The sequence below is a fragment of the Electrona antarctica genome (genome assembly GCF_951216825.1).
Source record: "Electrona antarctica genome assembly, chromosome: 22".
Lineage (NCBI taxonomy): Eukaryota > Metazoa > Chordata > Actinopteri > Myctophiformes > Myctophidae > Electrona > Electrona antarctica.
Genome location: NC_136805.1, coordinates 28,945,967 through 28,960,004, shown reverse-complemented (window position 1 = coordinate 28,960,004; position 14,038 = coordinate 28,945,967). Strand labels below are relative to the sequence as shown.

Sequence of the window (14,038 nt, the reverse complement as noted above, 5' to 3'; positions counted from 1 at the left end):
TTTATGTTAAAGGGAATAACAGCTACCAGCTAGCTAGGTCACACAGGGGCTAGGATCATCAGATGATGAACTCAAATATGTCAAGATAATCATGCAAATGTACTGCAGAATATGAGTTGTTCATTCCAAAATAGTCTCATTATGCATACAGATTGATATCACAAAGTCATTTGGAAATATTACTTCCCCAGTACACAGCAAAATCCTTAGTGTAATAATTTAACTCAAAGTGTAAAAATAAACCTGTAGGCTAAGTAGTTATTTTTCTCTGCCCATTCTCTAGCACCATGACTCCTGCCCCTCATTTCAAACTGTATGCCTCCATTCTATACCTGATGGACCTAGTCATAAGGGAATGAAGTTTGAGTTTGATTAAGAATGAATTGGGGGTCGAAGAAGGCTTTTTTCAGAGCTGAAAACACTATGGCGCTTCCAAACGCCAGAGTTGACAGAGTTGAAAAACTCCCAGAGTTAGTGTAGAAGTGTCCTTGAGCAAGACTCTGAAGTCTGACTCTGAACCACATATTGCTGCTCCCAATGAGCATGTTGGTGCCTTGCATGGTTTCCCCTGCCATCGGTGTATGAATGTGTGTATGATTATGTGTGAATGGGTGAATGTAATAAACAATCTCAACAATGTAAAGCCCTTTGGATAAAAGCGCTATATAAATGCACCATTAAGAGTTGAATGGGCTAACTTCCCACTTGAAAATATATTTTGTGCATTAACCTTTTGTGTTAAGCAAAACAATATCACTTTAACCTAAATGTAAGTGTAGTCTGCTGTGTGTTAATTACTGTAGCCCCCCCTTGTGGACCAACAAGTTATCATGCCAAGATGTCACTTTGACCAAGTGGTAGGATTATATCAGATGAGTGGGGAGGGGACAGTTGATGCCTTGGGGTGAGAATGTGAGGCCTCAGGCATAGTGCGGACCATGTGTACTCAACACCAAAGACCTCATTAAAAACGCATTATTGCCTTGCTCTGATGGCCCAAGCCTACTTCTGCCAACTCAGCGCATACCAATAGACAGATAGTATAGTAATTGATCGTTCCCAGTTAAAGTCAATCATTTTTTATTTGTTGTGACGTTTTAGTGCATTTCATGCCATTTACACAGGTCGTATTTAAACTCCTTCTAGGAGGATGGTCTGATCCATGTCAAACTCGCTCAGTCAGCGTACAAAAGTGTAAAAAATCGTGGACCAAGGTTTTTTCATCATCTATAGTGACAGATGAGCCTCTAATTGGCGCAATGTTTCTAAGATGAAAGAAGGCAATCTTGGTAGCATGATTAATGTGTGTATTGAAGTTCAGTTCAGTCAATAATAACCCCCAGGTTCATCCATCATGTTACCGAGTCTACTCATTGATTCTCTCTGCTCACTCAAACCAACTATGAGAACTTCTGTCATACACTCATTTACCTTGAGACAATTCTCACTCATCCAGCTTTTAATGCAATGCATTGTGACAATATGAAGCTCACTAGCTGATTAAGTTTAATGAACACATTGGCCATCATTACATAGCCTGTCGAAAATAAGTACTGTATGTTCAAATTGTTCATGAAGTGCCTGCAAGTAGTGCCTCTCTCTCCCTCTCTCTCATTTGCCTCTCCATCATCCTCTCCGTGAGCATGTGGATGCCATTAAAAACTCACTTAAATTTTAATGTAGCTAATGGGATAATGGGATCTTAGAGATTGTGTCATTAAATGACAGTCAGCAAACGTATTTAATGTTATATAGTCATTTAGACATTGCTAGAAGATAGTTATTACAGTATGAAACACCAGTCAACAATCTAGGTCAGGGGTGCCCAAAAAGTAGATCGCAATATATCAATAGATCACAACGGCTGTGCAAGTAGACCACATGACATGCAGCTAAAGAAATATATAATTTACATATATATATATATATATATATATATATATATATATATATATATATATAAAACTAAATTGGCATCTGCCATATGCCACTTAAGGTGACTTGATTGACATTAAAAAGGGCCTGTCGGCTCAAACCCACAACGCAATATTTTGTTTTCAAGAGTGTTGTGTGCCACAAATGTCAGTAGCCTTACAAAGTTATATACATATATATAGAAAACTTGATGGATTGACATTAAAAAAGGGCCTGTCAGCTCAAACCCACAATTCAATACTTTGTTTACAAGAGGGTTGTGCATACTGCACAAATGTCAGTAGCATTACAAAGTTAAATATAGAAAACCCTACCAATTCCATTTCCCCCCTCTGTTTCCCATTCCAAGTGTGTTTATCTTATATGTAATGTCACGGTTGTCACCGCCTCTATTCCCAAGCCCCCTCTGGTAAATCTTGAGCGGTGCCTAACTGACCAACTAACAGCTATGTGTGTCTGTCTGTCTGTCTGTCCCGTCTTTTTTTAAACTATTTTCAGCAAAGGTATAATAATGTTTTTGGTGGGTAGATCTAATTGAAATGGACATTTTAAAAGAAGTTCTCAAGTAAATGAAAGTGTGGGCACCCATGATCTAGGTCTATTGCAGAGCTACAGTAAAGATATGCAGGACATTATTTGGTGTGTTGACTCAGACTTTACTGCTTAATGGACCTATAATATACTATGTCCTTTGTAAATGAATAACAGATCCTTAGAGGAAAGCATAAATTGATTGACGCACCTCTGCACTCTGATTGGTTAGGAAAATACAAGGTTCACTCCCACTCTTTGACCAGATTTCATGGGCCCTTCTCCCAGGATTTTTTTTTCTTCTTTTAAAACCAAAGCGCCGGGCGTTTATTTTATCTCATTCCGCTCAGAGGATCGCCGATGGTGAGCGCCATCCTCATCGCTCCATTCGATTAATAAACCGAGGTTACTAAAGTAACCCAGAGTTCCCGAGGCTATTCATCGCATAACCTATATACTTCGTTGACTGGAGGACCTCTCCTTTTTTCCCCCTCTACACCAAATCTGTTCACCGAAAACACAATAAAGTCTCACAATCGCCACAACGCAGTGCTTTGCGAGCGGTTGATTAAAAGTAGGCCTACTCTACATCTCCATTACATTTGATCTTCAATAAACTGTTCAGGTTTTTAATGGAGGTATATGGAGGGTGGGTTCAAAGTCTTCACCCCTACGTATGTGTTTTGACAGCCAATCTCTCAAGAGCAGCGTTCGCCTTTGTATGGTCCTGGCAATGGTCTGTTCATTCAGCTGGCCTATTAGCAGTGATGGATTAGCTTTTTAATGGATTGAGAAATAGCAAGACAGAGTGGCTGACATCAAGATTAACAGTACTGCTGGGATGAACACCGTCAAATCCGTATAGTGTTAATTTACAGTAACTGTGAGTGAATAATTGGTATGCCATAGGGCCTCAGACCTCAGTATAGATAATTGACGCATAATAGCTCTAATTGGTTTGGATAGCAACATGACAGTTGAAATTAATCGAGCCTCGGAGGACCCCAAGGACACGACATCCAGACTTCAGAGCTTCCGTCTCACTGTGACTCACAAGCAGCCCATTCACCAAAGATAGCAAGCTATACGAATAGCCCCCATAAATTACATTTCCGTCACAACATGAACATGCCCAAAGAAAGCCTCTAGCTCAAAGTCAAATGGAGTTTAGCAGAGCCCAAGTCTGAATTTAAATTCTGTCCAAGTGTTTTGTGTCCACCATCACCCACCTGAGCTTGTAGCACGGTGCTTTATATTCCCCTCGTGTCTCCAGAGGAAACAGGGTAGGCCGAGCAACACCTGGAGACGTTCCTCTCTCCATGACATAAAGAACATTGGATTGAGCTGAACTTGAACTGAGCACAACTAGTTGCTCCAGGAGCGCCAGTGAAGTCGCACCGAGCACAAATTGTTACTGTTTAAATGGCACAAACCCATCCTTTAAGATGAATAATCACTCAGTTAGATAATATGATTCGAAGTGGAACGTGTTCCTCAGTCATGTTGCAGGCCCTTGATGTGATCCATGGTCAGGCAGTGCCCTTTTGATTGTTCACTGTCTTAGTATACATATGATATATTGTTCTCAATTGATGTTTGAAAAGTATCTACCATCACCGTACGGTGGGAACATCGTCATCCCCACCATTATCATGAAGCTCGCCACTACTTCCGTAAACTATCTCACAAACAAACAAGCATAAACTATTGAATATTTCATACAAAGAACACCTGTCATTGACCTCTTGTCTTTTCTCTAACATGCATAACCATTGGACACTCAGCTGTCTCCACTAGACACTCAGCTGTCTCCACTAGACACTCAGCTGTCTGTACAGTGCATGCCGCCGGTATACCCAAAGACACAGAGCTGTCTGTAAAATAGAGCAATAGAGCCCCACATCTGACAAAAGTTTATTGTGTGTGTGTGTGTGTGTGTGCGTGCGTGCGTGCGTGCGTGCGTGCGTGTGTGCGTGCGTGCACGTAAATGTGTGCGTGTGTTTATTTTGCCAATCAATATCGCTATTTGGTCTATTGACAAATGTGTGTATTCTCTGTGTTCATGTCAAGGTAAGGGTTTGCATCGTTGCATCTGCCCGTGTGAACGCACCATAAGCTCACAATAGTAATGTGGCCAAGACAACTATAGTTCCAAGTTAGTCTCATGTGTCGAGGAAAAAGAGCAGCAACAAGTGCAGTGTTATTTTAAGGGAAGTTGTATTTATACAAAGCAGTTTCGGGAGAAGAGACCTCCTTCCGCTTGACCTTAAGCACTCCTCCCTCATTATCAACAACTCCTCCCTCCTTATCAACCACTCCTCCCTCATTATCAACAACTCCTCCCTCCTTATCAAACTCACCTGCCTTTCATTATCACCCGGCCAATCCCCGGTGCAATCACCACAGTATAAATACACCTGCGGTCTCTCAACCAAGTTGTTTGTTCTGCTCCACGACAGACCAAACATGGGTTGTGAGTACTGCACTTGTAGATCGGCTATTTTCACCATTCTTCAAAATCGCCACCCTCCTCCACCCCAACCTCCTCCTTCCCCCTCGATTCTCTAGGAATCCAGGGGGGGCAGTGACGGAGCAGAGACGACCAACCGCTCATTCCGAGTAGAGCAAAGATGACCGTCAGCTCCAGAGACTACACCCCCACCCTGAGTCTCGCCCTACCTTGGGTTCCTCACTCCACTCCGCATTCATCTCATTCTGTTTCAATAAACTGTTAATCTTGAGCGAAGGTGTGGTCTCTTACTAAGTGAAAGAAACGTTTACATTACCAAAGAAGCATCCTCCTGAGTCCTAACAAAGCCATGCATGTTTCATTCATTCATCACACTTTTCAGTATACTATTGTGTCGCTAAAAAGACTTTACTTGTTTCGCAATTTGTTAACAGTAACACACACACACGCACACGTGCGGCCTGCCCCCTGGCCCTGGTGACAGTTTCCAAAGCTGTTCTTCTCCCACACACAGCACAGGCATGCAGGAAAAGTCAGGACTGTTTGCTTGTGTCCCACAGATCGGCACATAAATTATCACATATGTCCCGAGACATATAGAGTCGCTGTTTCTTCGCCTTGAAAGGAGCCAGCTTAGGTGGTTCGGGCATCTGGTTACGATGCCTCTCGAGCGTCTCCCTAGGGAGGTCCTCGATGCACGTCCCACTGGGAGGAGACCCCCGGGAAGACCAAGGATGAGATGGAGGGATTACATCAACTCACTGGCCTTGGAACGCTTCGGGATCCCCCAGGAGGAAGTTACTAATGTTGCTCTGGAGAGGGAAGTCTGGAGCTCTCTGGTGGAGCTATTGCCCCCGCGACCCGACTACGCGATAAGCGGTTGAAGATGGATGGATGGATGATGGATGGATGGGTAGGGGATTAGATCACAGACAAGTTAACACTACAGTTATAGCCCTGATCGACACCCATACATAATAGGGAGTCGGTTTCCAGCGCCAGTTTGAATCCGCCTCTCTAGTCCATGAAAGCGATGGGGACTTTCAGGCTAGCTTCTCACAGACACACAGACGTACAAACTGGAGTGAAAACTGTCTCCAGCCTTCATCTGTCCAGCCTGGTGGAGACTAAATGAGTGCCTCAAAGAAACTAGGGTAGTAGATAAACAATGAACCATGCCTGTGTGCGTGTGTGTGTGTGTGTGTGTGCGTGCGTGCGTGCGTGCATGTGTCTAAGTAAAGAAATCTAAGTAACAAAGACATGAGAACAGGATACATCAGCATATCAAAACAAGGTGGCAAGAATTTACAAGGACAGAGGAGTGCTAGGGAGTGAGTTGAGAAAATTGGGAGTGCAGTCTGCAGTTAAACTTTTGAAATTGGCATTTCAAAATATATACAGTATAGCATGGATTAGCACCTACCTGCTTCTCTGGCACACCCAGTTCCAACAGTGCATGTCTGACTGGGGCACTCTGTCTGTCTATCTTGGTCCAACCCAGGCCTCTCTCTGCCAGCGTTCTCCTCGGCTTCCTCTGCTTTCGGCGCACTTGCTGCCATTGCTCTTGCTTGAAAATAAATACAATTGTTATGGTCAGGGGGGAAGGTTCCATACTTCCATACATTCATTGTCTGTGTGCACAGCGACAAAAAGTATCCCCCCGCTAGCACAATAAGTTAATTTAACAGAGTAGAGGGGAGGGGATATGGCTTACAGCACAGTGAGTCGGACTACAGGGTAGATGAAGACAGTGGGGACAGCTGTGTTGGAAAGGGAATTACAGGGATGGAGTGGGAACAGCTGTTATGTGTAGGTGTAGGAAAGGGAACTACAGGGATGGAGTGGGAACAGCTGTGTAGGTGTAGGAAAGGGAACTACAGGTTAGAATGAAGAGAGTGGGAACAGGGCTGATGGCTGATGTCAGTGGGAACAGGTGTGTAGAGATGGAACTGAGGTGGATGGAATGTGAGAGTGAAGACAGACAGAAGGAGACGGACTGTGTCACAATACGCCGACAGGTCCTATTTACTTCAGTGTTAGCAAAAATTCAAAGAAAGCTTGTTTATACTTTTAGCTTTAGTCTCCACTTCTGAAATATGAATGAATAAACATCAACATAACCACATTGATTTCAGAGCAGGCTTCGCAGAGATTGGTCCACATCTATGCTTCCCACTGAAAAATCAATCATTATTGTCACATGAAATGAAATGAAATGAAATCTATATTTACCCAGGGTATCTGGGCTAAGCTCAAGAACTTGTTTCCAGCCAGGCCCTGCTCATAGAACACATTTCATCGTAGTGGTTCAATGCCTTGTTCAGGGGCACTTCAGCGGTGGTAATTTTAACGTGTCGGACGGCTGATTCGAACTAGGAACCTTCCGGTATCAAGACCGTGCCGCTATCCGTTCGGCCACCGCTGCCACATCACATTACAACTACAAGTAAGGTGGGTGAAAACCTTGGTTGGTCATTGCAGTTACAAAGGATAGAGAGAGAAGAGCATAACATGCATAATATGACTAATATGATACAATTGTGGGTGCATAATAAATAAATCATCATTTATTTATATTCATGATGATGAATATAAAAAAATTTACCTCTGTGAAGTTGGCACCCCATTTTCCCCCATATGATGAAAACATGATTAAAAATGTTGTCATTCATTAGTGCTGAATTGTGCCGTAAATGTCATAATTTGTGCTGGTATCATTGTTTAGATATTCTAAGTTAAAGTTTGCCGAGCCAGTCCCTATTAAAACATAAATCAGTTCAGTCTGTGCAGTGACACCAGACTTAGCTTAAAGTCTGAGACCCATTTTTAGCACTTCCTTTAAGTGCGAGTACAAGGGTGACATCAGTGTGGTAGACAGCTTACAGTACATTCATCGCCGACAACAGGGAGAAAGGTGAGGATGTTAGCCTGCACCTCTCACCTGTTCCCTCACACTGCAGTCGCCCACAGCAGCAGAGATTGAATTGTCTAATGGACATTTTAAGGGATTTAATATATCACCATATGTGTGTGGGAGGGGAAAAAACACAGGGGTAAGCGGTCAAAACCCTAACCTGTAAATGCATTTTCTGTCTACTAAAAAGATGGAAAGACGGAGACCCCTGTTACTGAACAAGCACGCTAAAGATAGATATGGACAAAAGACAGCAGTCTGTGCTGTATCAAAAGCCATTCTAAAAGGTAGGGTTTTGAGCTTTTATGCCTTTATTGATAGGACAGTAGCCTGACAAGAAATGGGGAGAGAGATGGGGGAGTGACACGCAGCAAAGGTCATCGAACCCACGACATTGTAGCCTAGGTGCCTGGACTGGAACGCCAGCCGTCCCATCCAAATAGCTCTATATTCTGATGATAATCATTGCTTTAGCATGTTTGTTCAGTAACACGCGCACGCGCACGCACACACACACACACACACACACACACACACACACACACACACACACACACACACACACACACACACACACACACACACACACACACACACACACACACACACACACACACACACACACAGGGCTGGACTGGCCACAGGTCATTTTCCCGGTGGGCCGCGACCGTAGGCAGGCAGGCCAATAGGCGGCAGGCCACCAGGAAAGGTCCGGGCGTGCTGCCATTCTGCCAGTACTATCATGATAACTTCACTGTACCTGTATCAGTGAGTGACAAATAAACCCTCTACAAAGGGTTGTGTAGTTGTCTGTTGGTTTGTATCCAGGGCCGGTTCTAGGCCACATGTGGCCCCCACCTTCACTTAATGCAGCCCGCAGGTTAATATCAACTGCAGTCTACAGTTGAGGGATGTTTATACCATCCCTCTACACTGGGGGCGCTGTTTATACCATCCCTCTACACTGGGGGCGCTGTTTATACCATCCCTCTACACTGGGGGTGCTGTTTATACCATCCCTCCCCACTGGGGACGCTGTTTATACCAGTCAGTCTGTCATACCATCCCTCCCCACTGGGGACGCTGTTTATACCAGTCTCTCTGTCATACCATCCCTCCCCACTGGGGGGCACTGTTTATACCAGTCAGTCTGTCATACCATCCCTCCCCACTGGGGACGCTGTTTATACCAGTCTCTCTGTCATACCATCCCTCCCCACTGGGGGGCACTGTTTATACCAGTCAGTCTGTCATACCATCCCTCCCCACTGGGGGCACTGTTTATACCAGTCAGTCTGTCATACCATCCCTCCCCACTGGGGGCGCTGTTTGTACCAGTCTCTCTGTCATACCATCCCTCCCAACAGGGGGCGCTGTTTATACCAGTCTCTCTGTCATACCATCCCTCCCCACTGGGGGCGCTGTTTATACCAGTCAGTCTGTCATACCATCCCTCCCCACTGGGGGCGCTGTTTATACCATCCCTCCCCACTGGGGACGCTGTTTATACCAGTCTCTCTGTCATACCATCCCTCCCCACTGGGGGCACTGTTTATACCAGTCAGTCTGTCATACCATCCCTCCACACTGGGCCCCCACATGTGGCCCCCACCTTCACCTAATGCGGCCCGCAGGTTAATATCAACTGGCGGCCTGAGGGCCACATGTGGCCCCCACCTTCACCTAATGCGGCCCGCAGGTTAATATCAACTGGCGGCCTGATCTAACCTCTTAATTTTGATCTCAAAGTGCACCAGATTGAAGCATTTTCATGGCAAATTTACAGATTTTTCTGGACCCGGGGGGGAGCGCACCCCCTGACCCCCCCCCCCCCCCCCCCGGCGGTGCAGTGCAGGGGGGGGGGCACATAATATTATGTTGCTTAGGGCCACTAAACGCCTAGAACCGGCACTGTTTGTATCATTTATGTTGTTCTGTAAAAGTGGTGGTATTAGGGCTTGTTTGTGTGTGTGTGCCTCGACGGAGTGGGTGGTAGAGTTTCTGCTATCTGCGCGCTGGTTGTGGTGGGCCGGTCTGGGCCAAATTCACGCGAAAATGACCGGGCCGAATTTTTGTCCCAGTCCAGCCCTGCACACACACACACACACACACACACACACACACACACACACACACACACACACACACACACACACACACACACACACACACACACATGCACACAACATGGGTGAACAGCTACAGTCACGGATAGGCTACTGACCTACCAATGGACAATGGTCTAGTTTCATGGTTTGCTTCACAAAGACGGGATAAATGTCTGCCTATTAGGAAAAATATGGCATTCACGAAAACATTTCCAGGGAAATGGAATTTCTTGTGTTTGTGTCAGTCTAAGCCAGGGCTATGCAACGATTACAAAGGCACATGTTTTATACTGTAATGTAGCCAATTATTATGAAGTGGGACGATTATCATTAAAGCTTCTTGACAAGAATGGAATAAAAAGGGGATGACTTTTGAGTGTGAATAACATTAAGAATTCATTATCATTACACAATCTCTCACTAGTATCTAGCTAATGGGTGATGTTTAATTCATCTTAAAGACTGTGCCATTATATGACAAAAAATATTTAATGGGTAATGTTTTATTCATCTTAGACTGCCATTAAATGACAAACTTGCTTTAATTTATAGTCATTTAGACATTGCTAGGAGATAGTAATTTAAATTGTATGTGAGACAACAGTCAACAGATATAGGGCTTGGCAGAGGTACAGATAGGCCATTGTGGTGTGTGTCAAGTTTGTCAACTGCCGCCTTTACTTTATAACAGCAACATATATTAGGGGTGTGCTGAAATATCGATATGGCGATATATATCGATACGTCCTCCCGCGATAAATAATCGATATTGATTATTAAAATATCAATATTATTATTTTTTTTAAAAGCTAAAATAAAGCAAATCCCACTATCAGATTCCACAGCAACCAGAAGTACTGAATTACTGGATGGTGATTTGTCCAAACAGCTTTGTGGGAATACAAAATGCAGAATGCATTTCCCCTGCAGTGGACAAGTCCACTGACACCAGTGATAATGGTCAGTTGGTGGTGTTTGTGAGGCATTATGATGATACCAGTGATAATGGTCAGTTGGTGGTGTTTGTGAGGTATTATGATGAGGCAAAGGGGGAGTTTATTGAGTATTAATTTAGTGTTTGAGTGGTGCAACCACTATAGACAGCTACAGTATGTGTGTGTCCCTCCTTGTGTCCGAGCACGAAAATAGAATTTTTTCAGTTCCAAGTATTTTGTAGTTGCAGATATCATGATATATCGTTGATGAAATTTCATACAATATATCGATATATCGCAAATATCGCAATATCTCGAATATCGTGATATTATCGTTATCGAGGGCCTAATATCGCGATATATATCGTATCGTGAGGTACCCATATCGTCCCACCCCTAATATCAATATAGTATATAAATGTCTTCACTTGTACAATGTCCTGTGAACAGTTCCTGATAGGGAAACATAAAACTCCAGTCATTAAATATAGGCTACACAATTATAAGCAATACAATCATGGCCCGTGATTAGAATTCTAGTCTACTGTCCATGCATATACATTCTGTTGTTGCTGTTGTTGTTGCTTGTGTTTGTTTTTTCTGTTTATTTGTAAAAATAAAGTACTGATCATAAAAATAAAGAATTCTAGTCTACTTTACTTTTGGTATGTATAATGCGAAGTGTATCTGCTTTGGACCTTCATGCAGAAGTGAGATGGAAAAAATGACGGTCTTGGTATGAATTGTGCTCTAGCCTACTCAGCTCATCACTCGTCACGTCACTATAACGACGATTGGACAACTGATTTGCGGTTTTGCGCACAAAACATCAAACAAAGGGGAGTGGGGACTGGGGTGTGGGACTTGGCCAAAACATATTTTTTTCTCTGTTTTACAATAGAATAGCCTCTAGGCTTGGATTGGAAAACTTAATCTATCTCGGACAGGCGCTAGCCCCTAGATGTGGCTGAGATCTTCCCTGTCACTGCTCAGTGCTCACACTCCAGAGCGCATTGCTCTGCGTCGCGTCGACACCTGCAGCCTCTCAATGGACACTTCTCAGAGCGCAAGCAATGTGACAGGCAGCAAGAGCATGAAGAGATGAATCTCACACATTTTTATCCACCATTTGGACATTTGCTTTCGAACCACTCACTTTGGGAACCTCACCACGAAAACCACCGCAACTGGAGTTTCTTTAACACCAACCCTTTTGCGGTGGACGTTTTGTTTTCGGGACACGAGCCGGGCACCATCGTACTGGTCGTCATGTACACCCTGTCTTTCATCACGGGGCTCGGAGGGAACATCATGGCACTCGTGGTTCTCACCCGAAAGAGGAACCGTTTGTCCGGGGCGTCGGCGACCCGCCGGCTGCTGGTCAACCTGGCCGTGTGCGACATGATGGTGGTGTGCGTGTGCATGCCCGTCAACCTGGGCCACCAGGTCTACAGCGCCTGGGTGTTCGGCGACGTTCTGTGCCGCGCCGTTCCGTTCGTCCAGGCGGTCTCGGTGTCCGCCAGCGTGCTGAGCCTGGCCGTGATCAGCCTGAACCGCTACTACAGCGTGCACAACCCTCTCCACGCGCGCTCCTTCTTCACCGGGCGAAGGATACTGTGCATGATCTGCCTGGTGTGGGCCGTGTCGTCGGGTCTCTGCCTGCCACTCCTGTTCATGAACACCACGCGGACTTTCTCGCTGCTGCCCGAGCCCAGCGACGGCGCGCACATGGTGACCGTGTGCGTGGAGAGCTGGAACGAAGTCAAACTGCGCCAGGGGTACAACATCCTGCTCTTCTGCTCGCTGTACTGCTTCCCCGTGCTGTTCAATCTGGTTATTTGTTTCCTGACCGGGTGGAAGCTGTGGGGGTCGGGCGACAAACTGAGCGACGCGAGCAGCAGGAGTGCAATTGCACAGGTTGTCTCTCGAGTGAGGATACGCAAAAGGATCGCCATAATGGTGCTGGCACTGGTGGTGCTTTTTACGCTGTCCTGGATACCGCTTTATGCTGTGGACATCGGGATAGACTTTAATATGCCAGACTCGCTAGACACAGAGACAGGGGATGAAACGGACTCGGGTCATGCCCGATACGAGTGGCTTCTCCACGGGAGACCTTTTGCGCAATGGCTGGGTCTCACCAACTCCGCGCTTAACCCACTGTGCTACTGTTTTGTGGGAAACCTCTGCAGGTCTGCCAAAAGGTTCCGGAAAAGCTACCGCGGGAAACTGTCCTCCGTCTTCAGTTTGTCCCGCAGCTCGTCCGTGAAGAGCTCCGTGCGTAAAAAGATGTCTCGCCGCCGTGCGCAATCGGAGAAAGACGACGTCGAGAACGACAATACAAGCACGTCCAACATTTATGTCAATGTAGGAAGCAGGCTGATTAAAAGTAAAAGCTTATCAGCCGTGACTGTGTGTGAAACTGTGTTTGACTGAAATGTACCTTGATTGATTGATTGATTGAAGAATTTATTAACAGTTTGCAGAATTACAGTACATTTCAAGAACAAACTCAATACAAAGGCTGTTAACTGTGAGTGGACGACCCAATTAAGCATTACACTTGTTTCCATTAGGGTCCACCATGTTCAAATCATCAAAAACATTTAGAGACGTACAAATAGACACTTCTATATAGAAGGAATTCATCATAAAGGAGGTAAAAAGGGAAAAGAAACCTACAGCCATGAAGTGCTAGTTGCCAGAAGAATGACAGTTGTTTAGGCGACATGGCAAGTAGGCAATTTTGTGAGGAAAAAACGTTTACTATTCTCCTGAATGTAAGTTATGTATTTTTTTTTACTGTCGACAAAATCAGAAATGTAATAATTAAAGCTATACCGTCAGCATGTGCTTATGTCGAGTTAACTTAGCCTAATTGTTTCATACTTTGCAACATCATTTGTTGAAAATGTACTTCACAAGCCTACCTTATGTGCAATAAATGTTAATTTGTAAAAGTGTTTGTGTAAAAACGGCCATAATGGTCATTAAGATTTTAGCCTAAATGTATGACAAATTAGTTAATTATAAAATACTCTGCTTGACTGCATCTCTTACCATATGACTTCTGTGAGGTTCCTTCATACATTTCTATCAGTGATTAATTAAAAATGTAATGGGTGGGAAACGACAAGACAGCGAC

General features: G+C 44.6%; 1 protein-coding gene across 1 annotated transcript; it reads left to right on the top strand.

Moving 5' to 3' along the window:
* Positions 1 to 11,994: 11,994 nt before the first annotated feature.
* On the top strand, positions 11,995 to 13,329 carry LOC306915075 (galanin receptor 2a; the record flags this gene model as incomplete). The annotated part of the gene is made up of 1 exon (XM_079492320.1): positions 11,995 to 13,329. The coding sequence occupies one exon, from the start codon at positions 11,995 to 11,997 to the stop codon at positions 13,327 to 13,329; it is 1,335 nt and encodes a 444-aa protein (XP_079348446.1).
* Positions 13,330 to 14,038: the final 709 nt, after the last annotated feature.